Source organism: Hyperolius riggenbachi, chromosome 4 (assembly GCF_040937935.1).
Source record: "Hyperolius riggenbachi isolate aHypRig1 chromosome 4, aHypRig1.pri, whole genome shotgun sequence".
NCBI classification, from domain to species: Eukaryota; Metazoa; Chordata; class Amphibia; order Anura; family Hyperoliidae; genus Hyperolius; species Hyperolius riggenbachi.
In genome coordinates, this window is record NC_090649.1 from 382,068,800 (window position 1) to 382,095,067 (window position 26,268).

The 26,268-nt window shown below is 42.1% G+C and overlaps 1 protein-coding gene across 1 annotated transcript in view; it reads left to right on the forward strand.

The window, feature by feature from the left end:
* The window catches only part of LOC137504825 (latent-transforming growth factor beta-binding protein 1-like), a 458,475-nt gene that overhangs the window by 313,058 nt on the left and 119,149 nt on the right, over positions 1–26,268 (forward strand). The window contains exon 6 of the mRNA XM_068233416.1: positions 20,617–20,664. Coding sequence (XP_068089517.1) covers positions 20,617–20,664 — 48 coding nt within the window. The remainder of the gene's footprint in view (positions 1–20,616; positions 20,665–26,268) is intronic.

A 26,268-nucleotide genomic window follows, 5' to 3' on the forward strand; every position in this document is an offset into this window, starting at 1 on the left:
AACATATCATGGTTGTACCTGGTGAGCAGGCATGTCAAATCTAGAAACTGTCACAAGCTTGCAGCAGTTGGTATTATTGGAACTCTCATGGCAACATTTAAAAAAAAATGAAGATGTGTATAATTACTACTACAATGTGATATTCATATCTGACATGACTTCAGCAGATGCACGCAGTATTTGTTTGCACTTATGCTGGTTGTCAGTTGAACTTTCTTACTGCTCACCCTACTATTATTAATGAAATCCATGAGGAGGCGTGGCTGAATATCACAAAGAATTCATAGCGGATAATATTGTAGTTCTAATGACCGTTTATCCAGACCTCTCTTCCTCTATAGAATATAGGAGACACACTACATACAGACATACAATTCATCCATGGATTTTTCATTTTTAAATTTGGATATTCTTTAAATTTTCTTTTTCTCCTTTAATTGCCATTGTGCATACAGACTTGCCAGAAGTATGACTTCATCCGCCTGCTTATCTCCTTAGATTATCTGCTGCAATCCCAGCATTCATTTCTGTTCTCATGATGCAGGAAGATGAATAAGAAATGAATTCCCCTGCTTATATGGTGGTGATATGTCTTATCTTCTCACATGGCTGGAATTTGGTTATTATCCCATCATTCCCACTCTAAGCACGCACTGTGTGGCATGGTTACACAATCTGAGTGAAAGGATGTACATATCATGTAGGCTTTCCCCTAGCTAGATATATGTCTTCAGGCAAGGAACAACATGCATTCCATACCTGGCTTGCACTATACTGAAGAATGCAGTGTTCTTTACTATGTATTAGCTATGCTACTCTGTTTAAACAGTGTGTCATATATATTTTTATATAAATAATTGTGGGGTGATTAGTATTCAGATACTTTAAAGAGCTGTAGTGAGATGTAATCCTATGGATTAGAGAGGAATGAGTAGGCTGATGATGATGTACAGTATCTATCTCTGAACTTTGACCAACAAATAGCAGATATGAAGGAAAAGTGTGAGGTAATGCCAGCTAATATTAAAATGCTAACATTAAGGGAACTGTCTTTTCTTTTCCCACTGACCCTCACTTCTTCCTATCTTACCACTTCACCTGTGTACGCTGCTGGGGAGCTGGGCATAGGGTTAGACGAATGACTGCTCACCCTGCTGCCGCTCAAATTCCCGGTGGCGTTAAATACTATTCCCCCTCCGAGCTGTAGCAACTTGGAAGGTCTGGTGATGGGCGCGGGGTGAGCCGAATGATGGCTTACCCTGCTGCCACTCAAATCCCCAGTGGAGCTAAATACTATTCCCCCTTCCGAGTCATAGCAACTCTCAAAGGGAGGAGTAATTCGGGGTCCACCGGAGCCCCAAATTACCCTTACGCACCACGCATAGTATAATATTACTGCTATGACTGCTTCTAGTTTCAGCGCCGTGCGCCAAGACCACCTGCTTTACTCTCCCCCCCATAAGTCTTTCCCTAACCTGACCTTTCATGTATACATACAGTGGCTTGCAAAATTATTCAACCCCCTTGAAGGTTTCCACATTTTGTCACATTACTGCCACAAACATTAATCCATTTTATTGGAATTCCACATGAAAGACCAATACAAAGTGGTGTACACGTAAGAAGTGGAACGAAACTCATACATGATTCCAAACATTTTTTACAAATAAATAACTGCAAAGTGGGGTGTGCGTAATTATTCAGCCCCCTGAGTCAATACTTTGTAGAACCACCTTTTGCTGCAATTACAGCTGCCAATCTTTTAGGGTATGTCTCTACCAGCTTTGCACATCTAGAGAAATCCTTGCCCATTCTTCTTTGCAAAACAGCTCCAGCTCCGTCAGATTAGATGGACAGCGTTTGTGAACAGTAGTTTTCATATCTTGCCACAGATTCTCGATTGGATTTAGATCTGGACTTTGACTGGGCCATTCTAACACATGGATATGTTTTGTTGTAAACCATTCCATTGTTGCCCTGGCTTTATTTTTAGGGTCGTTGTCCTGCTGGAAGGTGAACCTCCGCCCCAGTCTCAAGTCTTTTGCAGACTCCAAGAGCTTTTCTTCCAAGATTGCCCTGCATTTGGCTCCATCTATCTTCCCATCAACTCTGAACAGCTTCCCTTTCCCTGCTGAAGAGAAGCACCCCCAGAGCATGATGCTGCCACCACCATATTTGACAGTGGGGATGGTGTGTTCAGAGTGATGTGCAGTGTTAGTTTTCTGCCACACATAGCGTTTTGCATTTTGGCCAAAAAGTTCCATTTTGGTCTCATCTGACCAGAGCACCTTCTTCCACATGTTTGCTGTGTCCCCCACATGGGTTGTGGCAAACTGCAAATGGGACTTCTTATGCTTTTCTGTTAACAATGGCTTTCTTCTTGCCACTCTTCCATAAAGGCCAACTTTGTGCAGTGCACGACTAATAGTTGTCCTATGGACAGATTCCCCCACCTGAGCTGTAGATCTCTGCAGCTCATCCAGAGTCACCATGGGCCTCTTGGCTGCATTTCTGATCAGCGCTCTCCTTGTTCGGCCTGTGAATTTAGGTGGATGGCCTGGTCTTGGAAGGTTTACAGTTGTGCCATACTCCTTCCATTTCTGAATGTTTGCTTGAACAGTGCTCCGTGGGATGTTCAAGGCTTTGGAAATCCCTTTGTAGCCTAAGCCTGCTTTAAATTCTTCAATAACTTTATCCCTGACCTGTCTGGTGTGTTATTTGGACTTCATGGTGTTGTTGCTCCCAATATTATCTTAGACAACCTCTGAGGCCGTCACAGAGCAGCTGTATTTGTACTGACATTAGATTACACACAAGTGCACACTTTTTTGTCATTACCACTCATCAGGCAATGTCGGGGCAACTGATGGCACTCAGACCAAAATGGGGGCTGAATAATTATGCACACCCCACTTTGCAGTTATTTATAAAAAATGTTTGGATTCATGTATGATTTTTGTTCCACTTCTCACCTGTACACCACTTTGTGTTGGTCTTTCATGTGGATTTCCAATAAAATTGATTCAGGTTTGTGGCAGTAATATGACAAAATCTGGAAAACTTCAACGGGGCCGAATACTTTTGCAAGCCACTGTAAATGGCGAATCAGCTGATTTCGGCGCGCGGCTCTGAGAGCTGAGCGCCGAACCTGGGCGCCATCATAGCAGCGATGCTTTGATGCGCACCCCGCGTAGCGGTAATTCGGGGCTCTGGCGTCTGCCAGACCCCGAATTACATCTTCCTTTGAGCTGCAACAACTCGGAGGGGGAATAGTATTTAACGCCGCCTCAGAGTTTAGCGGCAGCAGGGAGAGCAGTTATTCGGCTCTCCCCGCGCCAATCTCAGCGGCGCCGATTTGACATGCACCCCATAAATAGAACCTGTACCCTTACTTCACCCAAACCTATGTGCTGATCTACCTGATATTTCCCAATAATCTCATTAACCTTAGCTGAACCTCTACTTAACCCTGAACTGACTTAAGGATTAAAAGTAACAGACTTTCATTCTACTCCTACTTGACCTTTCCATCTCTGATACTGAGGATACTTGCTTATCAGACTAGAGAGTCCTGATATTTGCTTCAGCGCAGCTCTGTGCCCCATTTGAAAGCACAGAAAACAAGTGTCTTGCTGATTTTCTTCATACTGGGTGATCGTCACTAACATGGAGTTGTTGAAGAGAATCTAGGTGAAGTGTGTTCAAGCCTTTCCCATATGAGATTCAGATGCTATAAGCTGGGGGTTGTCTGTTGTCTAACAAGTGTCCAATAAAGGTTATAGCCAGCTAGCACTCCAAGTAAACCATATGGAGTAATACAAAGTCCCAGTAGATGCCTTTTAGCTTTAGTTAACTTCTCTACTGAGCACCTGAGGGGCTTACTGTCCACCCAGTTATATTGGGGCTCTAATGTGAGGTTTATATTAACCCTGCCTTACCACCTAATGATAGTGCCATTCCTGGCAGCTGTGGTACTCCCACAGGATAGTGAGTCCACTGAGACAGAGCAGTGCTCCAAACAAGTTGACGATGCAATTACAACCTAAACCCAGGAATGAGGATCTCCTCAGGTGCACTGAAGTAGAGGTGACTGATTATTAAACAAGCAAAAAAAGTGAATATTGTACCTAAAGTATAAGGCAATCAACAAGAAAAACAAAGTCTAATTAATTAAAAGTCCACTCTTAAAATTAAAACTTTTAGTTATTTAAAATTGGGCTATACAAAGTGCTAGTGTAGTGCAAAAAAATCAGCTCTGACTTGGGCTAATTGTTGCATGCACTTTTCTCACACTGCACTAATTGCACACATGTATTCTTGTTCCCTGACAAAGCCCTTCCCAGTTCCGAATCATTTGTAATGTGTAATTAGGCTGTGCATGGGCTTTATTTGTATTGGGAGGCTGAGCTGGGGTATCCAAATTGCCTTAACTGATAGGGCTCTTCACTTCCAGCTAGCCCCCGTTGAGGATAGCTTTGCATTATATTGTTTATTTCCCCCTGACTACCCCACTCTGATTATCAGACACAAGTTGGTCTTTTTCTGGCTCTGGGTGTATAGTTGCCCCCAATCATTCCGGTATTTTAGGGCTTGAAAATGCTGCAAGCTCTTATGTCCACACAAGTCAGGCACATTTTCGTGTTATTTGCCTGCCACTAGCACTTTTTATAGTCTTTCTTCATTAAAGTAGGTTTTAAATGTGAGTGGGCTTTTAAGTTGTTAGACTTTGCTTTTCTCATGACTAATTATTCTTACTCTTCAGGCGTCTTTTAGAAGTCCAGAAGGGGTCACATTAAATAAAGAGCAGTTCAGCATTGAACACCATTGATTATTTAATGCAAAGTGTTCTGCAGTATCATACTAATACAAATTCCATAGCCAGCTCAGTGCAAGTTTCTTCTGTCTGTTCTGATGTAAACAGTGTTTAGTGCTTTGGATTACCACCTTTTCCCTGGTGGATAAAAACGTATTCACAGATTTGGATTAACATGATCTAATACCACACTTCAGTTTTCTTTCTTTTATACTTGTACTAGTTGACCTAAGCCCGTTTAAAAACGGACTCTAGGTCTCTTCACGCCACCACCTCTGCGAGTCAGTGCGCACGCACCTGTCCGCTGCGCACACCTGTCCACCTGGCTCCCCGGCCCAATCCTCCTGTCCCAATGGCTGCCCATGCTGCACATGCACAGTAGTGCAAATACACGGACACAGGGACAGGGTGACGCAGGGACACTTAGAGATTATTATATAGGATGATTGCATTAATTGTATCACTGCATTGCCATGAATACTGTATTTTAGTATCCAATGTGCATAGATATTATTACTACCACTATTTCAATTCACCCTGAACTCTGCTGTGCAATTCGTCCACCTTTTCAGCTACTAACTCCTCTAATGCTGCTCTCCTGTCATTCCCTTCACTGGCTGTCTATCACACAAAGAGCGATATTCACTAAATATTGTTAAAATTGCCATGCGCAGGCAGCATACAGCATTTTACTGTTATGGACTCCAACTACGTAGCATGCATTAAGCAATTAGGGCAACCTGCATTTCCTGAGTTGCGAGACTTGCATAGAGAGCAAAGGTTTAGCAACACGCTCATTACCCAGGTAACCTGTGATGTACTAATTGTACAATGCACGCTATATAATTGGCATAAGTAATGGTCAAATTGCTGTACTGTATGCTGCCTTTACACTGCAATTTTACCAATATTTAGGGAACAGCCTTACGGTGACCACACATGATACAATAAAATTATCCGATTTTACGGCAATTCGATACAAATGATCAGATTTCCTGAAAAAGCATATGTTTGTTTATTTGAGCAAGAAATCCGATGGGATTTCCCATTTTATTTGATAAAAGTCTATTGGGAGTGGTGAATTTTTCTGATCAATTTTCATGGAAATTGAATGTTGTGTGGTAGATTATCAATTTATTAATATATACACCCAAGCAATTTTCTCAGAGTTTTTCATAATTGGAGAAAAATGTAACACGTGTTGTACATTGGCCGATTTTTGAAATTTTACCATAAGTCAGAAAAATCTATAATAATTCTTGAACTGGAAAGACATTTAAAAAAATTGTATGGTGTGTGGCCACCTTCTTTACAATTAAAGTGAACCTGAACAGACTAAAATGATTTAAAATAAGCACATTATACACCTGAAAAATGAATATTACATACTTGCCTTGCTGTCAGTTCCTCTCAGAAGGTCACCATTTTTTCTAACAATTCAATTATTTTTTTTCTAGTTCTGACAAGATCTTGTCAGATTTGTCTCTCAGGAAGCTGACTGCCTTTTTTACTATATCCATTACTGTCAGTTATAACTGATGTGCAATGTAATGTCCATGTTTTCTTATGGCTTAACACTAGATTTACCATTCTTGCGCAGATCTGCGTAAATTCCCTTGAGCTCACACCTAGTAGCACCCCTGCTGAGTTTTTTAACATGCCATCAGCTCCATTGTTCTCTTTCTTTTGTTCTGAAAACACAACCATTACCTGTGAGGCCTGAGCATTTGTTTACTCTACCTCACATCCCCCACAACCAGAGAGTTCTGTTCTTTGTGTGCCAGACTGATACTGTAATCAAGGGGCTTTTATTGGTGTTTCAATGTGCACTGTGTGGGTAGAGGTCATGGGAGTGCCCAGTGCAGTAGCAAGTCACTCATGCTTCACTGCGCAAGCTGGACCCACAAAGTCTGCTAAGGTTTGTCATTGCCATAATACATATGATATTTATATAAACCCACGACGGACAATTTTACTTCACTGTCACTGTCGCACAGACTGCTGCAGTGCAAAACAATGCTATTGGGCACGGTGAATAAAGTCCGGTGTGAACTTCCTCAGCTTGCAAAAGACACTGCACGGTGAGAAGTATTATTATTATTTATTGTATTTATAAAGCGCCAACATATTACGCAGCACTGAATATTAATTTAGGTTACAGACAATATTTTTGAATTTTTGACATGTTGCACAGGTAAACCTGCTGCGATTCCTGCTGCAGGGACCCCCAGTTAGGTAGTGAGTGACAGCAGGGACCCCCGTTAGGTAGTGAGTGACAGCAGGGACCCCCGTTAGGTAGTGAGTGACAGCAGGGACCCCAGGTTAGATAGTGAGAGTGAGAGTGAGTGATAGTGAGTGACAGGGACCCCCGTTAGGTAGTGAGTGACAGGCGCCCCCTCACCTCGCAGCCAACAGCGACCTGACCAGTTAGAGTGGGTGCTGGGCGCAAATATGCAGAAGTGATGTCACTTCCACATATCAGCGGTGTCCGCTAGGTGCTAGCGCCCACTCTAACTGGTCGGGGCACCCCTGGAAATAGATTGGGGCACCCCAGAAAATTTTGGGGGCATGGGCCCCCCAAAATAGCGCTAGCGACGCCACTGAGCACTGGTGTAAAATTCAGTGCAGTTTCTAGGCTAAAATGCACCCAGGGCGAGGGTGTAAAAATTGCACCTTCCCCCCCCAAAGCAAAGTATGGGTGCCCGCAGTATAGGTTAGCCAGGTCTAGTTGCACTCAGTATAGGTAGCCCAGAATAGGTACCCCAGTATAGGTAGCCAGCTATAAGTCCCCCCAGTATAGGCAGCCAGGCATAGGTAGCCAGTATAGTTGCCCCCAGTATAGGTTAGATAGGCAGGCGCCTTCCGTGGAGGCATGTTGGGTTCTTCTTCTTCTGTCTCCTTTTCAGATTCTTCTGAGGAGGTATCAGTGGCCTGCTGGACAAATGAAATCTCTCCTCCATCAGAGTCTGCTTCGTCCATTTCCTGAAGCCAGGCCAAAGCCTGTTGCGGAGGTTCTTCCTGCGTGGCAGTGATGCGCAGGCCATCCTGATGTGTGTTCTTAGAAATGCGAACAAGAAATTATTCTTCCACCTGCATCGGTCTGCTTTTATGCACAGCACTGTGTCATGCCACTCCCTTACATACACTGCTACAATGGATGGACAGGACAGCATCACACCTTTTGGCCACCTCTACAGCATTCATATGTTGTGAAAAGCTAGCCTAATTGCATTACAGTATCTGCCATACTGCCATCAATGCCATGGCAATGGAATGCCTCAGTCTGTCATCATTTATCATCATTTGTCATGTCAATGGAACACTGCCAAAAGTGCCAATTGCCCTCTGATTGCATTTTGCTGCATGAATCGGCAACAGAGTTCTGTGTCTGCGTGGGTTTCCTCCGGGCACTCCGGTTTCCTCCAACATCCCAAAAACATACAGATAAGTTAATTGGCTTCCCCATAAAATTGGCCCTAGATGACGATACATACACTACATGATACATACTGTATGATTATGACAGGGACTAGATTTTGAGCCCCTCTGAGGGACAGTTAGTGACGAGACAATATACTCTGTACAGTGCTGCGTAATATGTTGGCGCTATAGAAATACTTAAATAAAATCTGCCCCTGCCTTTCCACCCATACTGCTCTCACTCATGCAACACCCAATGGGCTTGATTCACAAAAGAGTGCTGTTAGCACGGCCGTTTTCGTGCGAATTTTCGCATTGTGCGCGATCGCGAATTTTCGCGCTAAACAATAATGTTTTCGCACGCAAACGCGAATTTTCGCGCGAAAACGATAACGATTTCACGGTGAAATTCGTGTTTGCGCGCGAAAACGTTATCGTTTCGCGCGAAAATTCGCGATCGCGCGCAATGCGAAAATTCGCGCGAAAACGGCCATGCTAACAGTTAGCACTCTTTTGTGAATCAAGCCCCATATCTGCTACAGGCAACCCTACCCCCACCTCTGTTTCAAATCAGACACTTTGTCTACACTTCAGAGTCCTCTACACTTCACACTATTTGTGTACAAACATACAGTGGAGACTGAATTCATTGTATTCATGTCATTGTATCAGCAACTTTTCATTCTGTTTTCACACAATTGCTTATAAAAGACTTGTGTTTCCATATATTGTGAATGTGTGTCTGTAATATTTGCAGGTCAGTGAATGTGGGGGATTTTTGTATAGATATGGCAGGCATGTCTGAAGGTTTCAAGTCTCACACAGCTACTTTGTGTAAAGAAATGGAGATGTGGAGGCTTCACAGGTAATGGGTGGTTTGCACAACAATAGATTGAAGATAATCAACCCTGAAGACCTGTGAACATCTCAACAGGGGTGAATAACACCTCTAGCCTTGCAACAGAAAATAGAAAACTCGGTAATTCTAGTGTTAAATGATATTACCGGTTAACTTAGTGCTGACCTGAAAGCTGTTACAGAGTCATCGCTATTTTTAAAATGAATTCTATCGATCAGAGAGGCCAAACGGTGCGGGAGAGGAGAAAGAGATTGATGAGTAGACTACGTGGAAGGTAAGTATGACGTGTGTATGTTTATTTTGACTGTTCTTTTTCAGGTCAGGTTTGCTTTAAGGGACTCCCCCCATTCCATGCACTTTGCAGCTCCAGCTTGGGCGATTGGTTTAATTTACAGTAGTTTGATATGATGCTAAAAAATATATCACTACGAAAGCAATGACAAATTTGACTACAAATTTATTACTGTGAAAAATATGTGAAGGAGCTTCAGTCTCTTTTTTTTCTCTGGACGCCTTTGGTTTGCAGTTTCCAAGTGGTCTGACCGTTCATCATTCTGTTCAATAAACAAGAAAACCCACAAAAGGTTTGACAAGCGCTGACTCATTTACACTCAACTCTCTTGATGCAGCTATGTAATTTCTCGGCACAAAATTAGTCAACTCTTGAAATCAGATCTAGAATTGTGTACTTTTTACGATGGAGGCAGATCAAAGGCAAACTAATGGATGCTAACAGCTGTTCAAACTGCTGTCTTCATCATCTCTCTCCTAGTAGTTATACTTTGCTTTAGCCATAGTCCATGTGTGCTGTGTTACAGTAGGCTGCTGACCACACATGTCATACATTTTGGCTAACTTAGATATCAGTGATGTAACAATGTTTAAAAGTTGAGTAACTCTTTACCGAATATGACCTGCAAATACATAGATGTGCCTGCATGCCTCTTTAGGTTACATTCAGGTACTTAGAATTCCTGGACATCTGACAACACATTCTGTTGTTAGGGATTGGGGAAGGAGGGCCCATCATGGCGCAAGCTGGGTGAGTTGAACAATGCCTTCAGCTTGCGCTCAACTGAGACGACCCACCAGGCAGATCATCCGCCATTGCATCGAGGGTGTGTACAAGCCGCGGTCAAGATCAAACTACCATGCATACAAGACTTAACAATAAATGCCTTGGTCCATTATTATATTCACACTTCTGGGGCTAGCTCCACCTTCTTTCACCCCTGAGCATTACTTGTGTTGTTAAGTGTCATGAAAAATTCAGAAATTGGGGTACCCTAGGGAGGAAAAACTGACAGTTTTTAATCACAGATGTGTTTAGAGTGCACAGAGATTTAGGACTCTGTAGTAATCTTGAACTGGTATGCTGGTAATCCAGTAATCCAGCAGTGGCTGGATAGTGTAATTAATGGTTAATGGCTCTGCCTCTGACACAGGAGACCAGGGTTCGAATCTCGGCTCTACCTGTTCAGTAAGCCAGCACATATTCAGTAAGAGACCTTGGGCAAGTCTCCCTAACACTGCTACTGCCTATAGAGCGCGTCCTAGTGGCTGCATCTCTGGCGCTTTGAGTCCGCCAGGAGAAAAGCACGATATAGATGTTGTCTGTCTGTCTGACCAATAATCCTGTGTGTGTAATGCACCTTGTTTAAATGCTTGAAATTTGTAGACATGATTTGGGAGGATCAAAACACCCTTTAAAAGCCCATCTTCAAGCATATGTTCTTCTAGAACTGTGTTGACATTTAGTGGCAGAGCTTGTTTTTGTACAAGGTAAGGTCCTTGACTAGTTTATGTGAAACAAATCACTAAGGTACCTGGTCAGGAACCTGAACAAGCCACTTCCTGTACCACATCATTCCACAGCTACAGACTGCAAACTTCTTGGAGAACTCAGTCTGTGCCTCTCCCTCTTGCACTCTGAGCAGTACGACTGTGCAGGGCAAGTAGCAGTACCAACCCATTGAACTTGCTATTAACTCCTTCAGCTGAATTGGTTCAGGTCAAATCGTCAACATTTTGAAATGCAGAAGCTGGATTAAAGACAAACATGGTACCATTTTGGCACTTTTCAAGCTACTGAATGATGTATTTATGGTAACTGGATATGAGCCTGAAATGTAAACTAAAAATACTATTTTATAGATCTGCCTTTAATTTAGCTGTTCCCTTAGACGTGCCAAAAATTCAGCTCTACTGTAAATCCGTGGCGCATCTCTTATGTGTGCATAGTGCCCGGAGCTTAATTCCCTTTATGATAAAAATAGGTTGAGACTGATGTCAGATTGTGGGCAGAAGAAATATTCAACCTTTTGTAAATATAACATTTTTATGCTTTATTTCATTTTGAGTTTCCATAGCCTAATATCTGTCCAAATTTAATGGCAGGCAGGAGTCCATAGCCTTCAGAGCCTGCTTTAACTCATGAAACCTAAAAGCTTATTCTTGGAAAGGTAATAAAGCAAACCCAAGCAGGCCATTTTTGGTTTCTCAAACTTGCGCACCGTGTTCCCACAATATACGGTGCCATCATCTAACTTTACTACATTGTTATTGTTCTTCCCATGAAGCACATGAATAAATTAATCCTTTTGCTCTTGTGGTTTAAAGCCCAGACATATAAAGAAAATGCAGACTTGAAGCATGATCTAAAACATACATCCAATGTTTTCATGAAGAAAAGCTTTGTAATAAGTATTCATTTCATTATAGATTAAGCTATAGAAACAGATTTTATGCTTTCTAGTTATTTATGAGATTAGAACGGTCTAGAATACTTTCTTTGGCTATAACGTTAACGTCTTGAAAAGCGTTAAGAAAATTCACAGCCTAAAAACAGCCAAGCAAGGTGCTTCACTCAGAAGCTCTTGTTTAAGTTGAGGAGGTTTGGCTGCCTTCATGCAGACATCTAGGTCTCTGTTTCAGATGGCTGCCATCGAATGAACTTTGCTGATTAATTTATGGTACGGAGATCAGTGCCAGGAGAAACTCTGGAAGTTAAACAGTTTATATGCCAGCTTTTTTAGTAGTAAGGTGCCGTGTAATGTGAGCTGAATTGAAATCCTAGAAATCCGTGTTGAAGGTCCAAAGAAAGAATTGTGGAAGGCTGGAATTAGTGACTTTTGTCAATCCTTCAAATACAGAGATAAATGTAGTGTTTTACGAGTTATTGTTGTCTGCTTCACAATAGTTTCCTATGTTTCTGAGTAATATAATTTCTTTGGCTTAATGCAGTTTAATCTAAGCACAGGATGAAGTATAGATTATTATTAATAGACCATCATACTTACATAATATTTTCGTTTTTTATCGTATATTACAAATGCATTTATTTCCTTAATTGCCTTAAAGTTTAAAGTCTATAAAGCCTCACACCAGGTGTAAATGTTTTCCTAGTCCTCTGTAGGTACTCAGCTGCAGAGCTTGTTTTTGTCTACGTAAAAGCTTCTTGATGTCAAATTACCTAAAGAGAACCCAAGATGAACTTTGGGTCAAAAAACACATAGTACTTACTAAGGAAGAGGGAAGCATCTGGATAGTGTAGAGGCTTCCCGTGTACTCCTCGCGACTGCCGCAGCTCCCTGGGCCCCTCCGGAAGATGTGGGCGCCCTCCTCTTCATGCGTAAGCGTGTCCGTATGAGCACAACCACGCCTGTGTTTTAGCATGAAGCCATTTGTGCACGAACTGCTATGGCTTACTGTGCAGGCGTGGCCTTACTACTGCTCGTGCAGTATTGCCTTATCTGAGAATTAAACAACTTTTATCGTACACAATCACCTGCTAATATAAGAGTAACGGCCTCTGGCAGCATGAATGGCAACAGAATTCTGTTAGATTGACTCATTAAGATGCTGGATGCTTGCTAGAGATATCTTGAGCCATGCAGAATGCTGTGCATCCAACAGATTATTTTGAGTAGGTGATGGTGGCTCCAGTCATCGAACACGCTGAGCGAGGTGCAGGAGTGGCCGCATATGCTCAGGCGCAGTTTTGCCTCACCCATTCCTGATCATCAATACGGCAAACCCTTGTTGGATTACTTCAGGGGGGTCCACGCTCTGCAACAGGGAACCGGAGGATGCTGTGTTAAGCCCCTACAGGATCCAAATGCTTTTTAACCAAGCTGCTATCAGGTTATATACCGGTAACCACATTTCTAAAACAGGATTTTGGTTGCAAAAGGCAAGTTTCACACAATGAGGCAACATTTGCGTCATTTGACTACTAAGCTATGTCTCTTAGCTAAGACTCTTGTGGAAAACTCATCAATTCATTGCAATCTATCAGAATAGTTTTTTTTTTTATCATACTTTTTTTCAGTTGGTTAAGACATGGTTCACCATATTTCACTCACTATGGCCCTTATTAAATTCACTTTTTCTCCAAAATTTTCTCCTAGGACATCTTCTATTTAAAATAACTTTTCAGCACTCTGCAATTTAAAAGGCACCAAAAAGTAGGTGAAAAGTACTGTCGATATTATTCTGAGTATTTTCTTGCATGCTGGTGGCTTCAAAGGCATTTTAACTTTTACCAAGGAGAAAACGTGATTTGAAAAAAGGCCATTTCGTCTTTATGTTTGTTTAAAAAATAAGTAGGAAATGGTGAGGAGGAAACTAGAACTAGTATTTAGCATAGCAAAGTTATGTGATCTACGGCTTCCTTGGGGAATGGTATTGTGTTATTCAGTTACCCAGGTTCTGAAGACTATGCACTATGACACAAACTAGAGATTTGGTTTATGAAAACTGCTAGAGTACATACCATAGAACTTTATTAAATGAAAGTTAGGAGAGCTTTAACTAGGATGTTACAGTGAGAACAGTTGGGATGTCATTATGTGAGGTTCCTGCTTGCAAGCATTTCTGCTCATAGATGTCTTCTGTCATCCTACTTGATACTAACTTCTGAGTCCTTGACTGATACTGTTGTTCATGATACTCACCATAGAGTGTGTTCACTTCAGCTCTAGCGCAGAGTCCCAAATTACAACCCTATGCAGATTGTGTTCTAAATCAGACGTCAGTAACAAATTTCTTCATTACTATTTATGCATAAGCCCAAAAATGATTCCAATTCAGCAGTAACTTGGACTTAAGATGTGGTATAGATACATATCCATGCCTCCTGAAGCAGAAGGTTTATCTCACTTTATTTTTGAGTCATCTGCTACCTTTTTTTTTACAGAGCATAGCATTCATTACTGACAATGTGTCCATGAGAAGTTCATACAAATTGATTGAAGAATATCAGACATGACAGTAAATATATATCTGTAGAGAACAACAATAAGTTATTATTTATTTCTCATTTCTTCTCAGTTGAAAACTTGAATCATAATATCCAATATGCTGAGTCAGACATAGCGGGAAATGAATAGAGGCTTGCATGAACGTCACATTGTATAAATTCCATAGCAGCTTGACCCTTCAGGCACTAATAATAATAGCACAATATGTTTCTTAGTCATGCTTCAGTGCTCTCGTCATTTTCAGTAAGAGCATGCAACAGAACTTCTTTTTTAGCATGTGTGTCCAAGGACTGATCTATAATAGTCCCTAAAAGAAACCAATGTAAAGTCTTCGACAGGAGATTACTTACGTTTTACAGGTCGGTATCCTAAAATATCAGATGTCTTCATTCTGATGCTTTAGTAACAGCCCAGGCAAGTGTTCCTGCTAGAAAAGCAGTCTTTAGTATTTCGCTATGTTGCTTTGATTGTTTTGCTAGAAAACTTTGGCTTAGGTAGTTAATAATAATAATAATAATCCGAACATTTGTTAAGCGCTTTTCTCCTGTCGGACTCAAAGCGCTCAAGAGCTGCAGCCACTGGGTAGCACTCAAGAGGCCACCCTGCAGTGTTAGGGAGTCTTGCCTTGAACTCCTTACTGAATAGGTACAGACCCTAGCCAGGATTCGAACCCTGGTCTCCCATGTTAAAGGCGGTGCCCTTAACCAGTACACTATCCAGCCACTCCTAGTACACTATCCAGCCACTCCTCGAGTTGAAATTACAAAGCTTCTACTGCAAAATAAACAAGTAAAAAAAAGATGTAATTCCCATCACACCAAAGATTTTAGAGAATTAAACAACTTTTATCATACACGATCACCTGCTAATATACAGAATAACTGCCTCTGGCAGCATGAATGGCAGTGGAATGCTGTTAGATTGACTCATTAAGATGCTGGATGCTTGCTATAGATATTTTCAGCCATGCAGAATGCGGTGCATCCAGCAGTTTCTGATGGGTGGGTGGTGGTGGCTCCAGTCATTGAACACGCTATTCGAGGTGGTCCCAAATTTGCTCACCTAGGTTAAGGTCTGGTGAATTCAGAGACCAGGGAATTAAACTCAAAATGTGGAGAAGGCAACTCTCTGCTAGTTGGCGTAAGTCCAGCGTCTGAACGCCTGTTTAAATTGCAGCCTTTTTTTGCGGTTAACCCTTGTGAGCATGGGTGCAGTCAACATTTGCTTCAGAGGCCTAAACAGGGCTCACTGCCCAATTGTCCTAACACACACCTGGAAGTCCTCTTGTTCATTTAGATGGTGAGGTGTTCCGGGTACCTTGAAAATCAGCCCAATATAACCTGAGCAGCCCATGTTCACATCTCACATTGATGGCTTGTGCTACCCTACAGTTACTAAAAAAAGTCATAGAAACTAGTCTATTGTCCAGTCATGGTACACATTAACCTCAGAAGCCTGTGAATTGTTCACAAGCTCTGCCACTACCAAAAGGTTGCTGCCCTTGGCAATTGTTTTATGTACCCCTTTAAAAATAATCAAGTAAAAAGTTCTGGGTTAGTGAGCCCCTCAAGGTGCGATCTGGCCACCCGACAATCACTCGGCTGCTCCCATGTTAATCACTAGAGGAATATGTAAAAAAGAGAGGAGCGCTCTGAGATTTCCAGCAATGATAGGTCAATTAACACTAGGAAAGGTCTCACCTAGTATTAGTGTAGCCGGTACAGCGTACTCAGCCACGATTCGCATGCGTCCCTCTTAGGCAGCCGGGGACCGGGCTCTCCGTGGCAGCAAGGCAGAGACAGGGCGGAGGCGACGTCACCAGCTCCAGACCTGCTTGCGATGGTAGCGAGGACGTCTGTTCAAACACACGCTGGAAGGCGTGGTGAGCAGCGTCCAATTATCCGTGAATGGTGAAAATAGAGGCAGGGGAATAGACTGGCCACAGTGTTACAATATGGCACAAAATACATATGGGACTATAAAATAAAGGTTTATTAAAATGACAACGCGTTTCCCGGAGGAACATCCTCCGCTTTCTCAAGTCTCCTTGAGAAAGCGGAGGATGTTCCTCCGGGAAACGCGTTGTCATTTTAATAAACCTTTATTTTATAGTCCCATATGTATTTTGTGCCATATTGTAACACAGTGGCCAGTCTATTCCCCTGCCTCTATTTTCACCATTCACGGATAATTGGACGCTGCTCACCACGCCTTCCAGCGTGTGTTTGAACAGACGTCCTCGCTACCATCGCAAGGAGGTCTGGAGCTGGTGACGTCGCCTCCGCCCTGTCTCTGCCTTGCTGCCACGGAGAGCCCGGTCCCCGGCTGCCTAAGAGGGACGCATGCGAATCGCGGCTGAGTACGCTGTACCGGCCACACTAATACTAGGTGAGACCTTTCCTAGTGTTAATTGACCTATCATTGCTGGAAATCTCAGAGCGCTCCTCTCTTTTTTACATATTCCTTTAAAAATAATATCTTTCAGCAAGCAATAATGCATTTTTTGTGGGATTTTCACAGGGCATATGGGTAAATTTCTAGAAAATCGCAACACCACTGCTTTTTATCAGCAACTTTACTGAGCTCCTATACTTTTTACACCAGCACAAACACGGATCACACTAGTGTAAATGTATACTCTTGATTTAAAATTATAGAGCCAGTGTCACTACTAATTGATTTGAACAAGACAATTTCACACATACATTAAGTAGATCTCATATTTGGCTGTACAGAGCTGAAAAAATTACACATTATAAACATGTATTTTAGAGCCTGAAATACATTCATTTTTGTCACGGCCAAAACTAAAGTGGAAATGTTCCTGTTTTCTGTCATGTTGCCTCTTTGCTAAATGAGGCTACAGTGCACAAGTGAGCATTTCATCATTTCTTCTGTCTAGGATGGTGTTAATGATATTAAGCTAATATTGATCTTGGAGAAATCTGGCGGTCTTCCGAGTTAAACAATGCTTGGACAAGAGTCCATTTTAATGTGTTAAACGATCCTTACTGGCAGCATACATTTCCCCCTAACTACTGAACCCTAAAGGTGTTTATCTTGTTTTAATCTTGTAACTGATGCCTATCTTGCAGCTGTACTCTTCAACTTGTCTTGTACAATAAATTTCAGGTCCTGTTCCATTTGCATATATAGTGGCTTATAATATGCAACATATTGCCAGTTTGGAGCTGTACATCTAAGAACCATATTAAGAATAAGCCTGCACTGCTGGGAATTCTGGCCCATAACTGAATTAATGTATTGGATCATATTACAGTGCTACTGTAAAAGCCAGGTGTCTCTTTTGAACTGAAATGCTCCTGCCAGTCTACTTCCTGCTTCCCTGGAATAGCTCTTTTGAGATTATTTTTAGACAGTCACTTTCCTCAAAAGATAAGTTAAAGAGGAAATGTAACCAAGGAATGAACTTCAGTTGCTGATACCCCTTTTCTCATGAGAAATCTTTATCTCTTCTTGAACAGATAATTGGGAAAGGGGGGGGGGGGGTCTGTATGGCTGATATTGTGGTGAAACCCCTCTCAGTGTGATGTCAGGGCCTAGGTCCTGACAGTTTCCTGTCTGTGAGCCTTGTTGCAATGTGGGAAATAATGGCTGTTTCTAAATGCCAAGCAACCAGTATCTCCCTCTGTAGAAAAACCTTTTAACCTTTTAGGCCTTGAATAGCTAAATGGGGTGTCTGGACATACAAAGGAGTTTGCAGCATTTGGGAGACCAGAGAATGGGAGGCGGCTGTAAATGCGGAGCAACACTTGAAAAAGGGGTGCTGCTTCGGGAGCTGTACATGAGTGGGGCTACTGTACATGGATCTTACACGTCAAAGAATGGGGCTGCTGTATGTGGATGTTGCACATGAAAAAGCCATCATTCGGCTCACCCTGAGGCGTAGCTAGGGTTTTCAGCACCCGGGGGCAGACAGTTTTTGTGCCACCTCCCCCCAACCTCTGGACAAAAAGGGGCGCGGCCGTGCATCAAAATATGGTCGTGGTTATGGGGGGAGTCAAATGTACAAATGCTGTATATGTATAGCCATATGTGCCCTTCTTTTCCCCATTTAGATAGCCGAATGTGCACCCGTCCCCCATTCAGATAGCCTGATGTGCCCCCTTTAAATAGCCAAATGTGACCCCCAAAGTTAGCCATGTGTGCCCCCCCTTTAGGGCTCATTCACATCTAGGGCGTTTTCGGCTTTCTTTCAAGTGGCTTGCGTTTCCGATCCACTCAGCAAAGTGGAGCGTGTATCATTTGTGAGGCGGTTTGCCTCAATGGAGGGTATAGGGAAATCGCAAAAATGCTTTTAAGAATAAATACATTGTATTTATTCTTTTCCGGTTCATAGAGTTCACTTCCTGACTGATGTCAGGAAGTGAAAAACGCAATCGCTCTGCAAAAGTGCTTATAAAAGTGCTTTACGAAAACCGCAGCGCCCACCCAAGTGCCAAGAGGAGAAAAAAAATTGCCCACAAAATCGTAAATTGCTGGCGTCAGCGATTTTAGATGTGATGTGCCCGCTTTTTCTGCTGCTATTAATGCTTCTGCACTCCTCTGCAGAGAGAGAGGGATAGAAACAGGGGCACATCTGGCAGCCAGCAATCTGCCTCTCACGTGTGTGGGGGTGCAGCAACTGTGCTGAGCGCCCTCACAGTGATGCGCCCAGGGACATTTCTCCCCTTTTGCCAACCCATAGCTACGCCTCTGCCTGCACCCAACCCACTGGTGGCAGGATAATACGTACACTTATTCCTGTACGATGTAGCTCTATGTGGTAGGTCTCATTGGAGACAGAGACAACGGGTGCCCCGTTAGTGTATTATGTCACAGGAAAGGAGATGAGATAGGAGAAGGCAAAGTGGTACTCACAAAAGAAGCAGGTAGAGATGTATAAACCCGACTCCACTCTGGTGCCCAGGGATACTGGATGTGGTTGCACTGTTTTCGGTCCTATTGGTGGCAGAGACCCCAGAAGGCCACGGTTCATTCCTCCAAAAGAGGGTGAACAAGCACAGAGGGAGGAAAAGAGGCACACAGGGATGTGATCAAATTGAGTTAAAAATAAATAAATAAAAAAAATGGATGAGGCGGCTTACCTCAAGGAAGACAAATTCATGTAATAAATTAATTATATTATACACTGGCTATGTTATCATATCCCTTAGCACCTCTTTTCCTCCCTTTGTTCTTATTCATTGAGTTGTGGAGCCTACATCTCTCAAAAAATGCCAGGAAACTTCAAGGGCTTTGTAAACTCTGTATTATGATTTTAATCTGACAATTTATACCTGAGAAAGTGAATAGATCTTGTGAAACATGTTGTGCTAATCTATTTTTAAATTAGATTTTCTGTAGATGTTGTTTTTTCACCTTTCAGTGGGGGACATTTATCAAGAGTGTCTGAGAAAAAATATTAGTACGTTTTTAGAAATCTGTGCAGAACTGTCTCAGACACTCTAAGAAATCACTAAATAGTGCAGATTCTTTAAACTTTTAAGAACAGGAGGAGTTAGGAAGGTCTCTTAGGCAGTGCAGTGTGTGAGGGAAATTGTTGTTTCTGAGGTAACCAACACATCTGCTGTCAGCAGGCTCTGAGGAGGAATTCAGCAGGGGGGTGGAGCCCTTCACAAATCATATCTAGCCTGCAATCTGTAGAACTGCTTTCGAGGACTTCTTAATCTGCAGCAGTTTAGTAATGGATTTGCACTTTTCTTAACTGTAGCGCAGCTCTAGAAATCCACACTAAACTGCCGGTATTATGTAGGATTTGGGAAGTTTCTTACTATCATGCAGAACAGTTCCTCTGCTGGTTAGAAGAAAAAAACTGTCGGTAATGCTTTGATAAATCTGGCCCAATGACACTATGCTTTTGGCACCTTTACTATCAGTTCTACTGAACTGCGTATCAGCTTTAGGAAGCGTACTAAGTCGGGGGGCTGCACTTTGTTTTATGCAAACTAGCTTGTTTGCGTTCCTAGAGTTGATAACATGAAATATGACGGAGTGATATGTTTTGCATCTTGCGTTGTGATATTTAATTTTGTTTATCCTTTGTGTGTTTGGGTGTAATATAATCCACATGGTAGGGTAATGTCATTAATCGATGAAGCAACTACCGGTATACTCTTGCCTCTTAATGTTTGTGCATAGGTACATAGTATTTAAAGTTCTGTACTCCTAGATCTCTTATTGAGTCCCTTGTTTAGTTTTCTTATTGCATTTTTGATTTAACCTCAACCCCCTCTTTACAGGTTCTTACTCAGATTTCCCCTATCTCAGACCTCTTCCCTGCTCTTCAGGTATTGTTCTGCTCTCACTTTCGGTTTGCTCTGCTGTGTTCATGTTACTTCCATGTTTGTTTCACTTCCATATATTAACAGCAATTTAAAGAGGTACAGTAGTCACATATAGTAGAGTACAGTAAATTATTCAGGATATATTTTCTGGTGTTCAGCATCAGAAACACTTCCTATATCTGTGTATTGGTATGTAGCCCCATCCTCCCAGTGATGTCTAGCCTAGGCTGTTAGGCTATGCGGAATTCTCCTCCCAGAATAGTCAGAGAGACCAGGGATTGTTTCCACTGGCTTTGGAATTCCCAGAAATAAACATTCCACAGAGCTGCACCAAACAGGACTAAAAGCATTGCCACCTGTGATACATTTCAGTATATAAATCAGGGTGAGGGAAGATTTTACAATGGGCAAACACAAATAATTTATAAATGAATATTGTAAAAAAAACAAAAAAAAAACAATTGTATTCATTATTTTTACTACAGTTCCTCTTTATCAATTAACCTGTGTTTTGTGTGTGTTAGCATTTATATGTTAGTTTTTAGAATATTAGAATGCACTTTTTTTTTTCTTATTCTAAAACTTCATCTATTACGGTGTTGACTACTTTTCACTGAGCTTTCTGTAAGCCTTTGATATTACCTACGGTGTATTTGGATCCCTAAATAGACATGGCTTTGCTAGAAGGCTCAGTAGGCCTAATGCAACACTGTGACTAGACAGGCATCACCTCTTGCAAGATATAAATATGTAACATATTATTATATGAGGAACAGCTAATCAAATATTTCAGATCCCATCAAGCCAATAGGCTGAATTTACTAAGCTGGAGAATAGTAGAGAGCATAACTGACCAAGCAGATTTTATGGTTGTCTGCTGTCACATGACCAGAATGTACAATCCCTTGCTTGGGTCATATCCGTTCATAAGGAGGCTTTACTTACTTCCCGTATCATGGACCTGCATAGCTTTGATATGAAATTAGGTAAATGAAAATGAGGCCTCCACATAAATTCTGGCATAAGTAACTTTTTGATGGCCACCCTTACTTTTTGTGAAATAATTTTACTGGCTTGTAAAGGAGTGTCTAGTGATTGGCACATTGTGGGCTTATTCCTGCTTATTCATAGTGAATAAAGACAGTATACTAATGCATGCCTGTTATGAGGAGAATGTTCATATCTGTTATTTAAGGGCATGTTCGCCAAAGTCAAGGAGAGCACAGCAAATTTACTGATAATCACGCTAACAAGATAGTGAGCAATTAGTGCAACCCATGTTAGCTAGTTAGGGTAAGTGTCGCTAGGGTGACTCATGTTACGCTACTTGTGTAGTGTGCGCTCCTCAACAACACTTGTATTACCTAGGCAACACCGGTCACGCTAATTGCACTGTGCGCTTCAGCTTGTCAGTGTAATTAATGGTAAAATTGCTGTGTGCAGGGAGTGTACGTCAACTTTACTGAACCTTTAAGCATATGCCCCATAGTGACATATTTTTTGTTGAAAAATAGTACATCGATCTCAATCAAAGTATAAAATAATAACTAAAACTAACAGACACCCCCTGAAACCCCAGCTGTGTGATTTGCTGACTGTATTAGTTGGGAGCACTAAAGTATTGTCTAAAATCTGTATGCCATAGACATGCACAGAGGAAATATCTTATCACTTGCCCATATATCCACATCATGTCTATTCTTAAGAAAGTCAAGTACTTATTTGTGGCTTACCCAGGGAACCTAGTATTATGGTACTCCATATTTGTTTTGTGGTATTGCCATCTACATTATGTGGTTATACAGCATGTGCAATTGGAAGGAATAAGATACCATTAGGAAATCTGCATGTGCCCTTATAAGCCTTCTGGCTGGTTCAGCCTCCAAACGTCTCTTGGTTCTTTTGTCATTGTCTTATGCCTTCTCATTGTTGCTGTCAGTGCTCCAGTCTTGTTAGTTACAGTGAAATATGCTCTGTTCAGGTTATCCTCTGCTCTCCATCAGTATTTTTATGTCAGGGTCACTAAATGTGTCTCATTTCCAGCTACTCTCACAGCACCCCAATGCTTATCTGCCACTGTCACTTACGTTTATGCTCCATCTTCCTGTCAGTGTCAGCTACCTTAGTGCATCCACTTGCCCTAGGAATGCCATGCTTCTCCAGTCACTGACGAAAGATGCTGTTGTTGTCATTGTGTTGCCATTCCCTAGCTTATTGATTTGTCTGATAAAGGACACCTGGAGTGAGAAGTATATGGAGGCTGTCATAACTATTTATTTTTAAACAATAGTTTGCCTGGCGGCCCTGTTAACCCTCTACCTCTAATTCTTTTAGCCATAGACCCTGAACAAGCATACAGGTCCGATGTTTCAGACTGCAATCTGAGTAGATTAGCTGCATGCTTGTTTCAGGTGTGTGATTCAGAGACTACTGATGCCAGAAAGATCAGCAGGATGTCAGACAACTGGTATTGTTTAAAAGGAAATACATATGGCGGCATCCACATTCCTTTCACTTCAGGTGTCCTTTAAAAAAATAGTATCTTTGAAGCTTGATTATATATACAGTATATATATACTGTATATATATGTGTGTGTGTGTGTATATATATACATATAATATATATATATATATATATATATATATATATATATACACTAATATATATATATATATATATATAGTCATTCTATGATCCCACAAAAAAGTGTACAATATTGTGTATTAACACAAGATAAACTAATATGACAGCAAGCAATGGTACAGTCCACCTAGGAGAGAGAGGGAATGTGGCAAGGTCAGAGATCGACAGCCGTTTCGCACCTCCACTAGGGGCGCTCAATCAGCGTGCGCTCAGTAAGCTACCCCGATACTGTGTGATTGTGAACTATGTGTACAGATGAACACAAATTATGATCTGATACCACTGCTATTATATGTGATCAGCTTCCTAACGAGAAACTAATCTACCAGCGTGAACGTTTTTTTGTCATGGAAACCCATGCAAGCACTGGGAGAACATACAAAATCAGTGGCGATAGTGTCAAGGCATTGATGTACAGTACTCGGGGACATGATAGCTGGATACACCTTTGCTAGTCCTTGTCTATAAAGAATATTAATCTTATAATAGATTAAAAAACCCCGGGGCTCCCAGCTGCACCTAGGTGCAGTAATTATTAGTATTTATATCTAACACTGTGGCCCAGATGCAATGAAACGTCGTACACTGTCACTTGGGAGGGATCAGAAAAGTGCAGGGTCTGTACAGACATGTTGCTAGCCTCCATATATGTACATAAAGCAGGCGAACAATAATTATTGTCTGAAAAAATAGGACATTTCAAATTCTCTTTCCTGTATACTTTGGTAATGTGTTGTTGCCTTTGAGAGTGACCCTGCAAAGTCATTTCCTGGGTGACTCTTGAATGATGTTGGTGTCAAATTAATTTTAATCCAAAAGATACAGTTTTTTTTTCCCTGTCCGCATTACCATTTGTTTAGAGTTTTATTGAATACCTGATTAATTTAGTGAGAGTTAAAGAGACACTGAAGCGGAATTTTTTTTTTATGATATAATGATTTGTATGTGTAGTACAGCTAAGAAATAAACTATTGGGAGCAGAGACATAAGTCTAATATTGTTTCCAGTACATGAACAGTTAATAAACTCCAGCAAAATTGAAGAGATCCAAGCGGCTGGGCACATCCAGTAAAAAACAGACCTTTATTCAAAATTCCATTTTAAAAGCACTGCATGCAGACACAGCAATCGTCAGCCAGGAGAGAGGGAACAAGCATGATAAAGATGGTCTACAGCCGTTTCGCACTCGGCTAAGGAGTGCTTCCTCAGGACAAAGAGCCCCCCAAATGTCACCCCTTAAGTACTCACATACTCTGGCGTTCAGAAGGAGGAGGACGCCGCCCAGAGCGCACCACGAGGCCCGACTGGAGGACTTCCGGGACGCCATCTGCGTTCCAAATTGCGGAAGAGAGGTGGCCGGAAATGATGTTCAACCCACACCCGGTCTCCAAAAGCGCCTGCGCTGGACAGCATCTCGCGTAACAGCGCAAGGCTGACCGGTGTTGTGTCTGATTACGCTGCCTGTGGATTTGCGCTGCCCCGCATGCGCAGTAGGAGACTGTGCGGCCACATTTCCTATAGAATTATGCTGCTGGAGGTAAAATACTAAATATCTCCGCTCCCACACCTCTTACACTCCCCAAATGTTCAGGGTAGGGAGGGGACCCCCTGAACGACCTCTATGCTAAAATGCAGCCCCCGAGACCCGCTGGTCCCCGAGATAGATTTCTCTAATCTATCTCCTGAACCAGCGGGTCTTGGGGGCTGTAATTTGGCATAGAGGTCGTTCGGGGGGTCCCCTCCCTACCCTGAAAATTTGGGGAGTGTAAGAGGTGTGGGAGCGGAGATATTTAGTATTTTACCTCCAGCAGCATCATTAACTTCACACTGAGCATGCGTGCTACTCAATGTACAAGGGAGCTTCCGGGCAGCGCAATCAGACATTACACCGGCTGCCTCAGGTACACCCCGCCCTACCTATCCTATAGGCTAACCCAGCAAACCAAACTACGCCCACCATTACTACACGTACTGTGCGCACTCAAAGAGTGTCTCCGCAACTACGGGGAGGCGGAAGTGCGTCCCTAGCAACAAGTTAATAAACTCCAGTTATCTATGCAAAAGAGCTATTGAGCTCCATGACTTTCAAAGTTGCAGAGAGCTATGTCTTCTAACGCTTATTATCTCCAGTGTCAGTCACTGTATTGTTTTTTCTTCTGCAGAGGACAGTTCAAAAATTTACTAGCCTGCTCTGTAAAATCATTTAGAGTGCTGAGTAGTGTGTAAGCTGCAAATATTAGAGAATGATGCAATGTTATAAAAAACACTATATAGCTGAAAATAAAAATATGAGAATATTTTTTGCTACCAATGTTCTTGTAATTATCCATACTACACAACCAATTTATTATATCATATTTTTTTTCTGTTTCAGTGTCCCTTTAAGGTGGCCATACACTTTAGATGGCCACCAGATTCGACCATCCGATACATCCCTTTCTGATCGAAATCTGATCAGAGAGAGATCTATTACTATCACGCACTGTACACAGATTTTCAATACATATAATCATGAAAGCTACTGAAAATCTGTGGCACTTCCTCCACCTACCAGGTTCCTACATCTCCCCATCTAATGTGCTCCCCTGGGCCATGCAGGGTGTTGGCAGTGTAGTGTAGGCTTGCCTGTCCACTGGTGCTCTCCTCCTGTGTCCTCTCTCCATCACCGCCCAGGCGCCTTTACCCAGTGACATGTATGTTACTTGACCACGTACTCGCCATCGGGTTGCGTGACACAGGCACCCGGTGGCGATGGAGAGAAAACACAGGAGTTGTATGCCATTGGGCAGGTGAGCCTATGTTCTACCAACACTCTGCACGGCCTGGGAAGATCACATTTTAGATGAAGGTCGGGTCTCTTAATCATCCTAAAATTAAATGCAGCTACTGCTGCACACCCAACCACCTCCTTTCGAGTGAAATCTTTCCAGCCTGCATGAGCAATGGTTTCAATCATTTTTGGC